Source organism: Caretta caretta, chromosome 1 (genome assembly GCF_965140235.1).
Source record: "Caretta caretta isolate rCarCar2 chromosome 1, rCarCar1.hap1, whole genome shotgun sequence".
NCBI classification, from domain to species: domain Eukaryota; kingdom Metazoa; phylum Chordata; order Testudines; family Cheloniidae; genus Caretta; species Caretta caretta.
Genome location: NC_134206.1, coordinates 113,246,419 through 113,264,318, shown reverse-complemented (window position 1 = coordinate 113,264,318; position 17,900 = coordinate 113,246,419). Strand labels below are relative to the sequence as shown.

Sequence of the window (17,900 nt, the reverse complement as noted above, 5' to 3'; positions counted from 1 at the left end):
TTCACCCAGAGTTTACCCTTTGCAAACAGTTCCCATATATCAACTCTGAGAGTTGTTCACTGGACACCATAGCAGAGCCTACTGATAAACTCTGCCTGGAAGCAAGCTGTGGCTTGTGTTTGAACAGCATGAGAGGTGAGGAGTCTAGCTTTCTCCTGGATTTGCAGAATATATTTTTTTCTAAATTCACTAAGTCATTCCATAGTGACAGACATGCATGGGATAAACATTTACTGCATCCACAATAATGCTATGTTTGGAGATCTCCTGAGTGTGCTGAAGGAAACTTGGTAAATATGACGTGCTCAGGTTCACAGATAAATACTAGTTTCACAAAGATGAGGAATGTGAGTTTTAAAATCCCCTCTTAATCCTCTCTCTTGAGTATCTTCCTGGTGTCTTTCAATAAAGAGAAGAAGGGCATTGAATTCTTCCCTGGATGTGAAATTTAGGTATCTGTTTCCAAAGAATGAATTCCCAACTAACACTGAATGTTCCATGATACATGACTGGTATAATACTTTTTTACTTGCAACCCGAGTTACTACTTTTGTAAGGGAAAGAAAACCTACAGTATATTGGCAAATTTAGTGGAAGATCTATGTTGCCTCAGAAATGTGTTCCTCATCAGGACCTAATGTAGTGGGATTTTGGTATTTTTTTAAAAAGCTCAAAAAGGAATCCAAATGTCCATACATTTTTGTTGATACATTTCTAGTAAGATTCCACATTAAAACTACACAGGCCCAGTTATACTGTGTTGTTTTCTAAAATATTTGTAAATTCATCCAAACATATAAATCTTAAAGTTATTGACTTTGTCTGAGGGAAAATAAAAGCCATATGTTTCAGAGTAACAGCCGTGTTAGTCTGTATTCGCAAAAAGAAAAGGAGTACTTGTGGCACCTTAGAGACTAACCAATTTATTTGAGCACGAGCTTTCGTGAGCTACAGCTCACTTCATCGGATCCGATGAAGTGAGCTGTAGCTCACGAAAGCTCGTGCTCAAATAAATTGGTTAGTCTCTAAGGTGCCACAAGTACTCCTTTTCTAAAAGCCATATGGTTATTTGATCTTTACGTACAATAATCAATAAACTAACTATATATTTCAGAAATGCAAAGTATTCCTGAAAACTGATAGTCCTTGCAAAAAAGTGTGGAAGAGGAAGTGATTATTAAAATGGTAAATTGGAATCTTAGAGGCTTGTTCTTCTCCTTCTGAGGGAGAGACAGGCATATAACTGTCATGTGAATTGAGCAATAGACCCCAAACCTATTCATATTGCATTTCATTCTTATCTTATCTTATGCTCTTCTTAGAAGCAGTGATTGAAGCTTGTCCAGTCCAAACTATGCACCTATTCTCTGCACAATCAGAATAAAATCTGAATAGAATTTTTAGGAAATTGAGATTCAGGCTAGTAACAAATTTAAAGCCACCTGTTACTAGAGAAGAGCCTGAGCCACAAAGTTGAGATTCAGGTCTGGATAGAGACATAGGTCAGCCATACAGTTCAGATATGAGCACTGTCCAAACATCCTCAGATTTTGTTGTGAGCCCATCTCATTGTGGTTTAAAGGGAGGCAGCAAAAGTAATCCCCAAGGTTGAGTTTTTCAGAGCAGCTCAGGGGATAGAGCCACTCATCTCCCATTACATTTAATCCCCAGGGACAGCTTTTAAAATCTCAGACATCAATCCTCTGTTTCAACCTATTTTTGAAACGTCTTGGCCAAAACTTTCTAACCTGGCAAACTTCAGAAACTAAATTCATATTTAGGCACTATGTGAAGGTCACTGATTTTCAAAGGAGCCGAACATCCATTGACTTCCTGGGAGCTACTCGCAGGTCAGAAGGCAGAATTTGGCCCATTGCAGGGGTTCAAGTTAACTGTGCAATTGCAGTCTTCCTTCAGCCTTACACCTTCTCCCACATTTCTCTCCCCTAGGACTAACGGATCCCTCCCTGAAGCAGGGGAGACACCACAGGAATACCAGGTTGGGGGCAGAATAAAGGGAAGCAAGTAGAACAGAAATCAAAGGGGCAACAATGTATGGGAGGCCCAAGAGGAGAGACAGGCCAGTAGTGGAAGTTGAGAGGTTTAACAGGAGTCACTGCACAGAACAGCAGGAGGGGTGGAAGCAAAGGGGTAGAACAAGAGGATGAGGGGCACAGTGGGAGTCATGAAGTGCTGGGCAAAGGACAGGGAAAGGGACACATGATACACACCAGGGAAGAGGGTCAGCTAAAGCCAGATGGGGGAGAAAGCCCTGTAATTCTCATAGTTGCTCAGTGCTGCAGGACACCAAACCCCTCAGGCACCAGTAGACTGCCAGGTGTACCACGACTCAGGCATGCCCTGAAAGTGCTTCAGCAGCTAGACCTAGGCGAAGTGAAAGGGTATTTTACTAGGGTTGGCAGGAAAAGGGAAGCTGGCGAATACCCTGGGTACAGAGGGTTAACCAGTTACAGTTCAAGATGAGCAATAGCGGTTCTGGTTGGGCCTCCTGCGGCAGCCCAATCAAGAATTAGGGCTCTTCAGACCTATAGCCTGGGGTGCGCTCTCCAATCCAGTCTCTGTTCAAGGAAATGGGAGTTTGTGGATTTCCAGGCCAGAATCGCTTAATGGTGTGTCTCTCCTTGGGGCCCCTTTGCTCTGGCTCCCTGCCCAGCTACCGCTACTCCCTCATGAGGAGGGGGGTCTACCAAATTCGCAGCCATGAAAATTGCATCATGGACCACGAAATCTGGTCTCCAGCCACCCAGCTCTGAAGGCAGAGCAGTGGCTGCTGCCCAGGTGCCCATCTCCGAAGGCAGCACTGCCATCCAGCAGCAGCAGAAGAGAAGTAAAGGTGGCATGGAATTTAAGTAGACCCCTACAATTCAAGTAGACCTCTACTCATATTCTTCATACAGACTTGCACCCAGCTGTCATGTCCAGCAGCCTGTTCCACATGCAGCCCTGCATGCATTTCCTGGGAGGTCCCTGCAACTGGCTGCTTTCCAGCTTCTGGCTCACCAAGTGACTGCTATTTCCCGAGAGTGCCCAATCACTTTCTGGGTCAGGTCCTTCCTCTTACATGGCCAGGTAAAAGGGAAGTGCAGTGGGAATGTGGCTAATGGGAATCATTTTCCCCTGTCAGAAGTGCCTTGTCATTTCCTGGGCCAGGGTCTTTCCTTCTACCTAGCCAGGGGAAAGAAGATGTTCAGTGGGGAGGGGGCAATGGGGAATTGTAGTTTCCTGCTTAGCGGTTTCACCACAGACCTCCCATCACAAGCCATTATGGGGTTCATAGGTAAACACTATTCTGCTCCAGGAACAAAATATCACCGCTCCAGGTGTCCAAACAAATCCCTTTCCAGTGGATTGAACAGAGACTCCCTAAAATGTCACTGGGTCAGAGGGAAGATAATGAAAAATAAAAGTGAATGCAAACTGCTTCATTTTATGGTAGAGATTGTGTCTGAGTTTCTTCAGTTACTTATCTAATTAATTACTAAGTAGCTACTAACTCGATCTGTAGCTGTGATCCCTACTAAACTTTCTGAATGAGAGAGAGATCTCAGCAAGAGAATGAAACTAAAGACCTGTGTTCTGTTATTTAATATATATCGCCCACACACACACACACTGTTTAGCACCTCTGATAAAGCCGCTTATTTGAATGAATTAATCCATTTCTCATTAAACATGCTCCTTATTACTTTAATCAAATCAAGCAAGTCACACTGGGTGGTTTGACCACTCTAATTAAACTTTCTGTAAAATCCACTCGTTTCATTTTTGATGAGAATTTTGATTAAATTTCTGTAAACGTCTGGCACCGTGTCTGCTAAAGTTGAGGATAAGTGATTGCTCTTGTGAGTAGCCTGTTAATTTATCATAAGTTTTACTGGCTCTTTTTTGCTTTAACAGCCAGAATGTACAAAAATGTTTGAAAAGTGGCAAACCAAAATTAAACAGTTGTTCTAAGTGTGCAGAAAAAAAATCTGTTTGCAGCTTTAAAATAGGGTAAAACTAACAAATAAGTTCCTAGAATCTATGCAGGAGCTGCGTAAATCTGTTAAACAGATCACAGGAATGGGGAAAACATATCATATTGCTGTTTATTGGCGTTAAGGTAACGAGATTTTCAGAAAAAGCCTCTGAACAAACACCTACAGTTTTGCATGTACAAATCGTGTAGATAATAGAGGGAATAGATGTCTTTTTCCTCACCTGTGTCACTTGCTTGTACAAATTCAGGTTATTTAGCACAAAAATAGTTATGCTCACAAAGTTACAGATGCAAATTTGGAGGTTGGATAGAAGTCCCTTTGAAAATTTGGCTCGTAAAATAAGAGAAAGTGTTAGACTGTCTTTTTCCTTATTTCATAGTAAAAGTCTTCATCCAGATTGCCTGTTTAAACTGTGACTCTAAATCACCAGACTGATAGGTTCAGTGTATAGTACTAAAATTCTGCATAAAGGACCTGATCCTACAAGAGTCAGAGCCCCCTCAGTTCCCAATGACTAAGTTTTAAAATCTGTTTTGCAGCTTTTTCATATATTATTAACTTGTGTGAAAGTGAAAAGGATTTTTATCACTTTGTATCTACTAAAAAAATTGAATTCTTCTTTCAGAAAATGGAGGGTCAGTCTGAATTGTGCGGTGCTGAGCACCTTCAACTCCCACTGACTTTATTAGATATTAAATGACCAAAATAGTGGTCACTTTGGGACAAGTAAATATAAAAGAAGCTAAGGAAGCAATATGACTATTGAATTCCGCTTCCAAAAATGTAGTGTTAATCTTGGTAGAGATGAAGTGATACAAATTTTTTTTGTTTTTGTTTTTTCCTTTGAAACATTCACCTGAGAAGAAAGTGGAAGACAAAAAAAAAATAAAGCATGGCAAAACTAAAAAAGTAAATTACAAAAAAGCACCACGCTTTAGTTCCTCTTCTAGTTTGATTTCCTCTAAATGTAGAAAACAAAAGTAGTAACATTGTCAAGTTTTGCATCAAAAATATAAGAAGCTAAAAGAATAAGTTCTGTCCTGTGAAAGAGCCATTTCTTTTCAACGCACTATAGCGGGCTGTAGTCACCACTAACGATCTCCAGCTTTCCACACTTTAGAAGGCTGATCTTGTGACCATCAAGTGATTCACCAGAAACTTGGCCCGTGAGGGAAGCCTTTTCTTCCAATCGTGTGAGTTCAGGCCACAGAATGCAGATTTGGGGTAGAGAGCTCATGCTTCAGATCTCTCCAGCGCCTTCTCCTCCATCACTAAAGCTCAATCAAAAGGACAAAAAAACTGGCAACCAACTGATGAATATTTTTCAGGCTGGCAATTAACCCAGCCAAAAGCATGAACCCCAGCTGTCAAAACATAGCATACTTCTGCTTTACAGGAAAACAGATGGTCTTTTTGACTGGTGGGGGTTCTTTTGCTTAGGTCAAAGCCAGTATGCCGTTGATCAAAATTTCTTTTTCTTCCTCAGATTTTTATGTTATGAAATGCTTTCAAACGCCCCACAGAAATTTTGCATCTTGATTTTGCTGCAAAGCGGCCTCTGAAAGCCCATTTTTCCTGTATTGTAATCAGAGGATCCCTCATATATCCACAGGGAAATTTTCCTGGTATCATCGCTAACGTCTCTGTGCTGTACTTTTTGGCTATCAGTAGAGCTGCTCAGGAATTTTCGAACAAAATGTTCCCACTCACCCACCCACCTCCAACAGAAAATACCAGAAAGAGCTGGTTTAGACAAACCTAATTTGAAAATTTTTTGAAAAACAGTTCTGAAATTGTAGAAATGCCCCATTTTGACAAACAAAATGTTTTATTTTTGATTCAAAATGGCTCGACATTTTAGTTAACTTACAGTAAAAATTGTTTTAAAATTATAAAAAGTAAAAATTGAAACATATTTTGATTTACCGGTTCCAAAAATATGTTTGGATTATTGGTTCTCGAAAATTGTAGATTTACTTTTCACCCCCCATTTGGATGGGAAAAAAATTGAAATCTCAAACTCTTGTAGGATGGGAAAGTTGTTTCCCACCGAGTGCAAGCTATAAGGGGGGTGAAACCAAAGAAATTGTGAATGGAGAATGCTTTGGCTTCAAGTTGACACTATGTGAATGCCAAGACGTAGCATTTTGCTCACACCTACAGAGGTCTAATTTTATAGTGAATAGGGCCTGTGTTGTTTACTAAATCCTTAGCTTTGCTTGGGGGAAAACCAAAGAACTGACAAAAGACAAGGGCACACAAGGGAGTGCTGGAAAGAAAAAGATAAAGTACTGTGCATGTTATCTGAAAAAATATAGGATCCAAATTTGCAGGAAGGACAGGCAGGGAAAAAAGGGAGGAGGTATTGCCTTATATATTAAAAATGTATATACTTGGACTGAGGTTGAGATGGAAATAGGAGACAGAATAAAAGGGGTAAAAACAAAGGTATTATCATGATAGGGTCTACTACAGACTAACAAAATCATCCAAAGCACAGGACTTGGTGGTGATGGGGGAATTCAACTACCCAGACATATTTTGGGAAAATAACACAACAGGGCACAGATTATCCAACAAGTTCTTGGAATGTATTGGAGACAATTTTTTATTTCAGAAGGTGGAGAAAGCTACTATGGGAGAGGCTCTTCTAGATTTGATTTTGACTAAAAGGGAGGAACTGGCTGAGAATTTGAAAGTGGAAGGCAGCTTGGGTGAAAGTGATGATGAAATGGTAAAGTTCATGATTCTAAGGAATGGCAAGGAGGGAAAACAGCAAAATAAAGATAATGGATTTCAAGAAAGCAGACTTTAGCAAACTCAGGGAGTTGGTAGGTAAGATCCCATGGGAAGCAAGTCTAAGGGGAAAAGCAGTTTGAGAGAGTTGGCAGTTTTTCAAAGAGACGTTATTAAGAGCCAAGAGCAAACTATCCCACTGCATAGGAAAGATAGGAAGTATGGCAAGAGACCACCCTGGCTTAACCAGGAGATCTTCAGTGATGGGAAACTCAAAAAAGAGTCCTACAAAAAGTGGAAACTAGATCAAATTATGAAGAATGAATATAAACAAATAACACAAGTGTGCAGGGACAAAATTAGAAAAGCCAAGGCAAAAAAAAAAGAGATTAAACTAGCTAGAAACATAAGAAAACATTCTACAAATACATTAGAAGCAGGAGGAAGAGAACTCAATGAGGGGGGAGGAACAATAACAGAAAATGTGGAACTGGCAGAAGTGCAAAATGACTTTTTTGTTTTGGTTTTCACCAAGAAGGTTGGTGTCGATTGGACATCTAACATAGTTAATGCCAATGAAAATGAGATAGGATCAGCGTCTAAAATAAGGAAAGAACAAATTAAAATTACTTAGACAAGTTAGATGTCTTCAAGTCACCAGGGCCTGATGAAATACCTCCTAGAATACTCAAGGAGCTGAGGAGATATCTGAGCCATTAGCAATTATCTCTGAAAAATCATGGAAGATGGGAGAGATTCCAGAGGACTGGAAAAGGGCAAATAGAGTACCAATCTCTAAAAAGGGAAATAAGGACAACCCGGGGAATTACAGACCAGTCAGCTTAACTTCTGTACCCAGAAAGATAATGAAGCAAATAATTAAGCAATCAATTTGCAAACACCTAGAAGATAATAAGGTGATATGTAACAGTCAGCCTGGATTTGTCAAAAACAAATGGTGACAAACCAAGCTAACAGCTTTCTTTGACAGGATAACGCCTTGTGGATGGGGGGAAGCAGTAGACGTGGTATATCTTGACTTTAGTAAGTCTTTTGATACTGTCTCACATGACCTTCTCATAAACAAACTAGGGAAATACAACCTAGATGGAGCTCCAATAAGGTGGGTGCATAACTGGTTGGAAAACCTTTCCCAGAGAGTAGTTATTAGTGGTTCACAGTCAAGCTGGAAGGGCATAACAAGTGGGGTCCCACAGAGATCAGTTATGGGTCCGGCTCTGTTCAATATCTTCATAAATGGTTTAGATAATGGTTGGCATAGAGAGTACACTCATAAAGTTTGTGGACTGTACCAAGCTGCGAGGGGTTGCAAGTGTTTTGGAGGTTACGATTAAAATTCAAAATGATCTGGATAAACTAGAGTAGTAGTCTGAAGTAAATAAGATGCAATTTAATAAGGACAAATGCATCATACTCCACTTAGGAAGGAACAATCAGTTGCACACATACAAAATAGGAAATGACTGCCTAAGAAGGATACTGTGGAAAGGGATCTGGGGGTTGTAGTGGATCACAAGCTATATATGAGTGAACAGTGTAAAACTGTTGCAAAAAAAAAAAGCCAACAGCATTCTGGGATGTATTAGCAGGAGAGTTGTAAGCAAGACACTAGAAGTAATTCTTCTGCTCTACTCCACACTGACAAGACCTCAGCTGAAAAGATGTGGACAAATTGGAGAAAGTCCAGAGAAGAGCAACAAAAATGATTGAAGGTCTTTAGTCTGGAGAAGAGAAGACTGAGAGGGGACATGATAACAGTTTTCAAGTACATAAAAGGTGGAGGGAGAAAAATTGTTCTTAACCTCTGAGGATAGGACAAGAAGCAATGGGCTTAAACTGCAACAAGGGAAGTTTAAGTAGGACATTAGGAAAAGCTTCCTAACTGTCAGGGTGGTTAAGCACTAGAATAAGTTGCCTAGGGAGGTTGTGGAATCTCCATCATTGGAGATTTTTAAGAGCAGATTGGACAAACACCTGTCAGGGATGGTCTAGATAATACTTAGTCCTGTCTTGAGTGCAGGGGACTGGACTAGAAGACCTCTCAAGGTCCCTTCCAGTCCTATGATTCTATGACATGCATCAAAAAATAATCAAATTGGGCTAGAGGGTGTAGTGTAGCACACACCATCAGATATTTCAGTGAAACGTATACTCTCAGATGGGGTCAGTGGGTGAAAATGAAATGGTGATGTGGTAGAAGGAGCCTAAATGCTCTTTATGGGCGGCGGGGGGGATGGACATATCTGTATGGAGGCATTGTCCCAGGGTGCTCACTGCTCACTCACTGCTAGGATGCCTCCACTTGGCTACTCTAGGGATTAACTCCTTCCAGATCCAACATCCCCTTTTGTTGCTCATGTGTGTGCCACACAGCCTCTTTCTGTGACTCAGGATGCTCTCTCTTCTTGGCGTGGGGTGCTCCCTCTTTGTGGCTTGGCTCTCCGGCCTGGTCACTGTTTCCTCCCCACCCCCTTTTTGGGATATCAAAGTCCCACAGGACAAACCATCCTTCAAATCCACTGCTTTGATTGTACCACTTCCCCAGTGGCTGGTAAGAGAACCCAGGCGCACCCTCTACTCAGGGTTCCAGCTCAGGGACTCTGATCAGCAGCCAAGCTCTGCAACATCCCTTCTTGACGCTGTTTCCCTGGGATGTTTCCTACTTCGCTTCTCTCAAGCTTCCACTCCACCACCCTTCTGGGTAAACCCTTTCTTCAGAGCCTGGATCCCAGAGCTGCTTCTCTCTCTCTCTCTCTCTGAGTTTCCTTCTTTCCCTCTGTAGTGTCCAAAGAGTGACGGCAGCCCTTCCACACTGCAGGCCCCTTCTGCCATCTTTTTCTGCAGCCAACTTGTTGGCTTTGTACTAGCCCCGCCTGTTCCTTCTCCTCTGGGTTCCATCATCGATTTGGGGTTACTTAGGCCATCTAATTCCCTCAGGGTTGGCCTGTCCACTTAATTGGCCCCTTCTCAGCCCCATTAACCTCTTCTAGGCTAGTGTAGGGTGAAAACCCCACCACAGGCAGGTAAGTGGCAGAAGGGTGATGTAAATTAAGATACCCACCTGTCCCATGCAAAGGGACACTCACGTCACAGCAGCTCTCAGCAAAGTTGTGGAGCACACTCAGCTAGCATGAGAGAGGAGCAGCCTCAGCCCTCCATTGATCCTGTTTTCCATTATATCCCTCCTGAGCATCTATCCAGCTTCCCAGGTCTACCCCCAAAGCTCAGCACTCCCTGTCTCAGCAGCCCATCACAGATGCAGCCCACTGTGAGGATCCACCAGTTCTGAACCTGGTCCCATGGGCACTCAGGCCACTGCTGCATCCCCACCACTACCTGATGGTTCTACTAGTGACTGGAGAATTGGGAGCTTTAAGGCCTTATCCTCCACTAAAGGCACTGCTCACAGCAGCTTGAGTGGAGGAGTACCGGAGTCCCTGATTGGGCTGGGTCCACTATTTAAGCGAGAAGGAGAGACAGGAAGTTGTCTGTGCAACACTGTGGAGCATCGCTTGCTGCTGCTCTAGACCCTGCTTTATGCTGTCTGACTCCTGCCTTTATCCCCAGTTCCTGACTTCGACCTTGCCCTGTTCCTGGCTCCTGCTCCAGCCCTGGTCCCTGAACGCTGTTGCCCTGGTTTCTGACTGCTCCACCTCTGAACTTAGGCTATGGCTCTTTGGCTTACAACTCAGTGCTGACCATTGACTTGGGTTCCTGTTTTCTGTCTGACCCTGGCTCCAACTTTTGATTCTGAGACATAGCTCCTGACTTCAGACCTGTCTGTTAGCCTCTGGTTCCTGAACACAGTGCTGTTCAACCAGGCCAGACTGCCCATGTCCCGGGCACTGTACCAGTCTGCCACAAACCCAATACATACTCCCTTGTCTCCCTATAGATGATGATGTGGGCCGATTGTAGCTCCTAATTGCTAAGACTGTTGATCTCACAATTCGTGTACAGAGGTAAAAGAATGCAGTATGAGCTCTGCATCTGTGATCTTGCCCTGCCCTCTGTTTTCTGATCTGTGATGCACACGCCATAAGGTGGCAAACCCCTCCGCCTTCCAGTGGATAATCAACCTGGCAAATTCCAGATAGATTAATTCCAAGTGCAGAACATACTAAAACATCACACATTGTTTTCAGAGATGGATTTGAATTGTTTTTCAATCTGTAATATGTCAGTACTGGTGGCTCCATGACTGCCTCACATTCCCACAGAGTGCTAGAGCAAACTAGGTTGACTTACTTGACTTGCCTTGACTTGACTTACCCTAAGAACATATGAGCCAGCTGACTTTCAGCAACTGAGAGTTGAGACAGGACTGGGTGGTCATTGATGTATAGCAGATATTCCAGATGCCATAACAAGTGTACTTGGATACACTTGGTTTCTGGCATCAAGTCTGAAGTTTGCTTCACTGTAAAAACTGGTTGCAATCTGCTTTTCAGTGACCGTGGTTCACACACAGAAATTTTTCCTGGTGTCCTCTGCAGTAACTTATAGTATGAGGATTAAAACTTCAGGAATAACTATAGGCATAAAAAGACTACATAAACACTGCTAAAAGAATTATACAAATGGACTGAAAATGCACTTTCTGCCAGAAGGTAAACATCAGTCTTGTGACAGCGTATTATGAAACATGGCCGCAGATCTCTGCAGTGTTCCTCTGGTTTCCTCATGGAACTTGAGAGCATTGCCAAGTTACAACAATAGGAGCATTAGTATAAATTTTTGTGTTTGTTTTTAATTTTGTGATAACAGTAGAATTAGAAAGCCCTGAGCTATCATTTTGACATATGGCAAACTCAGCCAAGGGGCACTCTTAATATCTTTTGTTTGCCTGAACATGTGGTTTCTAGTCATTCCTTCCAGACCAAGTTGTAACCAGTCACGTGGTACATTTACATATAACAAATGAATCAGGTTCGTCATCACAGTAATGGTTATCCCCCCACCCCACACACATGCTTTCCTTTTCCTGCCTCTCAGCATACGAACAGAGCTGTTCGGTAGATTTAGGGCTTGCTCCAAAGCCCACTGAAGCCAGTGGAAATATTTCCCATTGACTTCAGCAGACTCTGGATCGGGTTCTGTGGGCTGAATTCTGCAGCCCTTATTCATGCTACTAGCATTTACCCAGGAGCAATGCTACTGACGTCAATGGGATTTGCTTCAGTATGAGTTGCTACTCAGCAATGAGTAAGGGTTTCCAAATCAAGCATTTAAAAATACTTCTTGAGACAAAAATCATCTTTAGACATTTTTAAAGCATAGCAAAGAAAATGTATGTTGTTAGATGCAATATCTGCAGCCAGTCTATAATTCATATAGACTTCAGGCTTAAAGTAAACACACTGAAGCCCACTTTTTAGAAACTGGCTAAATTTAAAACCAGAGGCCATCTGATTGTCATTTTGTTTTTTAAATATACTTTGGTCACTTAAAGATTCACTAATGTGTGTATTTACAGAAAACTAATACTGTAAAACTCAAAATGTTTATTATAAATCAGTGGTCACTATAATCACTCTTCTGAAAACTCATAACCACAGCCATCTGCAGGACTCACTGGCAGAGAATGGCTGGGAAGCTGAAAATAATTAAACACAATATACTGTGTGAATATGTTAAAAATTACAACACATTTTAAAGTGGAACTGGTAGACCATTTTAGCTGACTTCAGAGAGCTCTGTTTTCCCCAACAAGAGTTTATTCCTCATATATAAAGCTTGTAGGGGGCCAAATTCCACAAGCAGTTTCAGATAATCATTATGGCATCTGCTGTGGTGGGGAAATACAGAACCTATGAGTTGGCCAGACACAGAGGAGCATTTGATTTTCCAACTTTTAAAAAAAAAGTTTTAAGAGAAGTTTTTAAATGTAAACCCATCTATTCTAATGGCAGGCTTAAACTCAGTCTGGAAAAGAGTGGTGCTGTGGGTTAGCAGGGGAAGCATTTTGAAGAATTGGAGCAGACTAAGGATTTGTCTGCAAGGGGCATCCAGGAAATTAATCTGAATTAACTAAAGGTGTGAATTTGAAGTGGATTAGTTAATCTGTATTAAACCCCTGTGTGAACAACCTTAGGGTATGTCTACACTACGGAATAAGGTCGAATTTATAGAAGTCGGTTTTTTAGAAATCGGTTTTATAAATTCGAGTGTGTGTGTCCCCACAGAAAATGCTCTAAGTGCATTAAGTGCATTAACTCGGCGGAGCGCTTCCACAGTACCGAGGCAAGCGTCGACTTCCGGAGCGTTGCACTGTGGGTAGCTATCCCACAGTTCCCGCAGTCTCCGCTGCCCATTGGAATTCTGGGTTGAGATCCCAATGCCTGATGGGGCTAAAACATTGTCGCGGGTGGTTCTGGGTACATATCGTCAGCCTCCCGTTCCCTCCCTCCCCCCGTGAAAGCAAGGGCAGACAATCATTTCGCGCCTTTTTTCCTGAGTTACCTGTGCAGACGCCATACCACAGCAAGCATGGAGCCCGCTCAGGTAACCGTCACCCTATGTCTCCTGGGTGCTGGCAGACGCGGTACGGCTTTGCTGCACAGTAGCAGTAACCCCTTGCCTTCTGGCAGCAGACGGTGCAATACGACTGGTAGTCGTCCTCATCGTGTCCGAGGTGCTCCTGGCCGCGTCGGCTGGGAGCGCCTGGGCAGACATGGGCGCAGGGACTACATTTGGAGTGACTTGACCAGGTCATTCTCTTTAGTCCTGCAGTCAGTCCTATTGAACCGTCTTATGGTGAGCAGGCAGGCGATACGGACTGCTAGCAGTCGTACTGTACCATCTTCTGCCAGGCAGGCAAGAGATGAGGATTGCTAGCAGTCGTATTGCACCATCTTCTGCCAGGCAGGCAAGAGATGGGGATGGCTAGCAGGCGTACTGTACCATCTTCTGCCGAGCAGCCATGAGATGTGGATGGCATGCAGTCCTTCTGCACCGTCTGCTGCCAGCCAAAGATGTAAAAGATAGATGGAGTGGGTCAAAACAAGAAATAGACCAGATTTGTTTTGTACTCATTTGCCTCCTCCCCTGTCTAGGGGACTCATTCCTCTAGGTCACACTGCAGTCACTCACAGAGAAGGTGCAGCGAGGTAAATCTAGCCATGTATCAATCAGAGGCCAGGCTAACCTCCTTGTTCCAATAACAACGATAACTTAGGTGCACCATTTCTTATTGGAACCCTCCGTGCAGTCCTGCCTGAAATACTCCTTGATGTACAGGCACCCCCTTTGTTGATTTTAGCTCCCTGAAGCCAACCCTGTAAGCCGTGTCGTCAGTCGCCCCTCCCTCCGTCAGAGCAACGGCAGACAATCGTTCCGCGCCTTTTTTCTGTGCGGACGCCATACCACGGCAAGCATGGAGCCCGCTCAGCTCACTTTGGCAATTAGGAGCACATTAACCACCACACGCATTATTCAGCAGTATATGCAGCACCAGAACATGGCAACGCGATACCGGGCGAGGAGGCGACGTCAGCGCGGTCCCGTGAGTGATCAGGACATGGACACAGATTTCTCTGAAAGCATGGGCCCTGACAATGCATGCATCATGGTGCTAATGGGGCAGGTTCATGCTGTGGAACGCCGATTCTGGGCTCGGGAAACAAGCACAGACTGGTGGGACCGCATAGTGTTGCAGGTCTGGGACGATTCCCAGTGGCTACGAAACTTTCGCATGCGTAAGGGCACTTTCATGGAACTTTGTGACTTGCTTTCCCCTGTCCTGAAGCGCATGAATACCAAGATGAGAGCAGCCCTCACAGTTGAGAAGCGAGTGGCGATAGCCCTGTGGAAGCTTGCAACGCCAGACAGCTACCGGTCAGTTGGGAATCAATTTGGAGTGGGCAAATCTACTGTGGGGGCTGCTGTGATGCAAGTAGCCCACGCAATCAAAGATCTGCTGATATCAAGGGTAGTGACCCTGGGAAATGTGCAGGTCATAGTGGATGGCTTTGCTGCAATGGGATTCCCTAACTGTGGTGGGGCTATAGATGGAACCCATATCCCTATCTTGGCACCGGAGCACCAAGCCGCCGAGTACATAAACCGCAAGGGGTACTTTTCGATAGTGCTGCAAGCTCTGGTGGATCACAAGGGACGTTTCACCAACATCAACGTGGGATGGCCGGGAAAGGTGCATGATGCTCGCATCTTCAGGAACTCTGGTCTGTTTCAAAAGCTGCAGGAAGGGACTTTATTCCCAGACCAGAAAATAACTGTTGGGGATGTTGAAATGCCTATATGTATCCTTGGGGACCCAGCCTACCCCTTAATGCCATGGCTCATGAAGCCGTACACAGGCAGCCTGGACAGTGGTCAGGAGCTGTTCAACTACAGGCTGAGCAAGTGCAGAATGGTGGTAGAATGTGCATTTGGACGTTTAAAGGCGCGCTGGCGCAGTTTATTGACTCGCTTAGACCTCAGCGAAACCAATATTCCCACTGTTATTACTGCTTGCTGTGTGCTCCACAATATCTGTGAGAGTAAGGGGGAGACGTTTATGGCGGGGTGGGAGGTTGAGGCAAATCGCCTGGCTGCTGGTTACGCGCAGCCAGACACCAGGGCGGTTAGAAGAGCACAGGAGGGCGCGGTACGCATCAGAGAAGCTTTGAAAAACAGTTTCATGACTGGCCAGGCTACAGTGTGAAAGTTCTGTTTGTTTCTCCTTGATGAACCCCCCCGCCCCTTGGTTCACTCTACTTCCCTGTAAGCTAACCACCCTCCCCTCCTCCCTTTAATCATTGCTTGCAGAGCCAATAAAGTCATTGCTGCTTCACAGTCATGCATTCGTTATTCATTCATCACACAAATAGGGGGATGACTACCAAGGTATCCCAGGAGGGGTGGTGGAGGAGGGAAGGAAAATGCCACACAGCACTTTAAGCACAGCACTTTAAAAGTTTACAACTTTAAAATTTATTGAATGACAGCCTTCTTTTTTTTGGGCAATCCTCTGTGGGGGAATGGCTGGTTGGCCGGAGGCCTCCCCACCGTGTTCTTGGGCGTCTGGGTGTGGAGGCTATGGAACTTGGGGAGGAGGGCGGTTGGTTACAGAGGGGCTGCAGTGGCAGTCTGTGCTCCAGCTGCCTTTGCTGCAGCTCAACCATACACTGGAGCATACTGGTTTGGTCCTGCAGCAGCCTCAGCATTGAATCCTGCCTCCTCTCATCACGCTGCCGCCACATTTGAGCTTCAGCCCTGTCTTCAGCCCGCCACTTACTCTCTTCAGCCCGCCACTTACTCTCTTCAGCCCTCCACCTCTCCTCCCGGTCATTTTGTGCTTTCCTGCACTCTGACATTATTTGCCTCCACGCATTCGTCTGTGCTCTGTCAGTGTGGGAGGACAGCATGAGCTCGGAGAACATTTCATCGCGAGTGCGTTTTTTTTTCTTTCTAAGCTTCACTAGCCTCTGGGAAGGAGAAGATCCTGTGATCATTGAAACACATGCAGCTGGTGGAGAAAAAAAAAGGGACAGCGGTATTTAAAAAGACACATTTTATAAAACAGTGGCTACACTCTTTCAGGGTAAACCTTGAAAGTTAACATTACATACATAGCACATGTGCTTTCGTTACAAGGTCGCATTTTGCCTCCTCCCACCGCGTGAACGGATTTTGGTTGAATGCCAGCAAACATACACTGCAATGCTTTGTTCTACAGTGATTCCCCAGTACGTGTTGCTGGCCTGGAGTGGTAAAGTGTCCTACCATGAAGGACGAAATAAGGCTGCCCTCCCCAGAAACCTTTTGCAAAGGCAGAACCGCAAATGCCAGGGCAAAGTAATCCTTTCACATGCTTGCTTTTAAACCATGTATAGCATTTTAAAAGGTACACTCACCAGAGGTCCCTTCTCCGCCTGCTGAGTCCAGGAGGCAGCCTTGGGTGGGTTCGGGGGGTACTGGCTCCAGGTCTAGGGTGAGAAACAGTTCCTGGCTGTCGGGAAAACCGGTTTCTCCGCTTGCTTGCTGTGAGCTATCTACAACCTCCTCATCATCATCTTCTTCGTCCCCAAAACCTACTTCTGTATTGCCTCCATCTCCATTGAAGGAGTCAAACAACACGGCTGGGGTAGTGGTGGCTGAACCCCCTAAAATGGCATGCAGCTCATCATAGAAGCGGCATGTTTGGGGCTCTGACCCAGAGCGGCCGTTCGCCTCTCTGGTTTTCTGGTAGGCTTGCCTCAGCTCCTTCAGTTTCACGCGGCACTGCTTCGGGTCCCTGTTATGGCCTCTGTCCTTCATGCCCTGGGAGATTTTCAGAAAGGTTTTGGCATTTCGAAAACTGGAACGGAGTTCTGATAGCACGGATTCCTCTCCCCAAACAGCGATCAGATCCCGTACCTCCCGTTCAGTCCATGCTGGAGCTCTTTTGCGATTCTGGGACTCCATCATGGTCACCTCTGCTGATGAGCTCTGCATGGTCACCTGCAGCTTGCCACGCTGGCCAAACAGGAAATGAGATTCAAAAGTTCGCGGTTCTTTTCCTGTCTACCTGGCCAGTGCATCTGAGTTGAGAGCGCTGTCCAGAGCGGTCAGAATGGAGCACTCTGGGATAGCTCCCGGAGGCCAATACCATCGAATTGTGTCCACAGTACCCCAAATTCGAGCCGGCAACGTCGATTTAAGCGCTAATCCACTTGTCAGGGGTGGAGTAAGGAAATCGATTTTAAGAGCCCTTTAAGTCGAAATAAAGGGCTTCATTGTGTGGACGGGTGCAGGTTTAAATCGATTTAACGCTGCTAAATTCGATCTAAAGTCCTAGTGTAGACCAGGGCTAATTCAGAATTAAACTGGCCTTAATTTGGTTGTCTTAATTCACTTCCAAAGTGAATTAAACTAACCCAAATTAAGGCCACTTTACTTCTGAATGAGGATGTTCACATAAGTGTTTAATATGGATTAACTAATCCACTTAAAAAAATAATTTGGATTAATTTTCCTGAGTGTCCCTCTGTAGACAAGCCCTAAAACCACAATCCTGCAAAGATGTATGCACGTGTTTAAGTTTAAGCATGTAAGAGGTGTGGCAGGGCCCGCTCACTCCTGCCTCCTCTCAAGTCCTCAGAGACCTTTTGCTGGTAAAACACCCCATGCAGTTTATATACAATGTTTAGGGCCCAGCCA

The 17,900-nt window shown here is 44.4% G+C and overlaps 2 protein-coding genes across 2 annotated transcripts in view; one reads left to right on the top strand and one right to left on the bottom strand.

The window, feature by feature from the left end:
- SH3RF3 (SH3 domain containing ring finger 3) overlaps positions 1–17,900 on the top strand; it is a 395,417-nt gene that overhangs the window by 351,907 nt on the left and 25,610 nt on the right. The gene's annotated exons all lie outside the window — the stretch shown is intronic.
- LOC142070986 (uncharacterized) lies at positions 12,289–17,321 on the bottom strand. The gene is made up of 3 exons (XM_075125085.1): positions 16,616–17,321; positions 16,181–16,227; positions 12,289–12,354 (listed from the first exon to the last, which is right to left on the bottom strand). The coding sequence occupies exons 1-3, from the start codon at positions 17,193–17,195 to the stop codon at positions 12,289–12,291; spliced, it is 693 nt and encodes a 230-aa protein (XP_074981186.1). The 5' UTR covers positions 17,196–17,321.

Bases quoted from the DNA above. Each gene is read 5' to 3' on its own strand.
- LOC142070986 (XM_075125085.1), bottom strand. From the start codon at position 17,195: ATGCAGAGCTCATCAGCAGAGGTGACCATGATGGAGTCCCAGAATCGC. The intron at 16,228-16,615 runs GTGAGTGTACCT...TTTCTCCACCAG, and splicing joins AGGCGGAGAAGGGACCTCTG to CTGCATGTGTTTCAATGATC. The intron at 12,355-16,180 runs GTGAAGCTTAGA...AATTATTTTCAG, and splicing joins CTTCTCCTTCCCAGAGGCTA to CTTCCCAGCCATTCTCTGCC.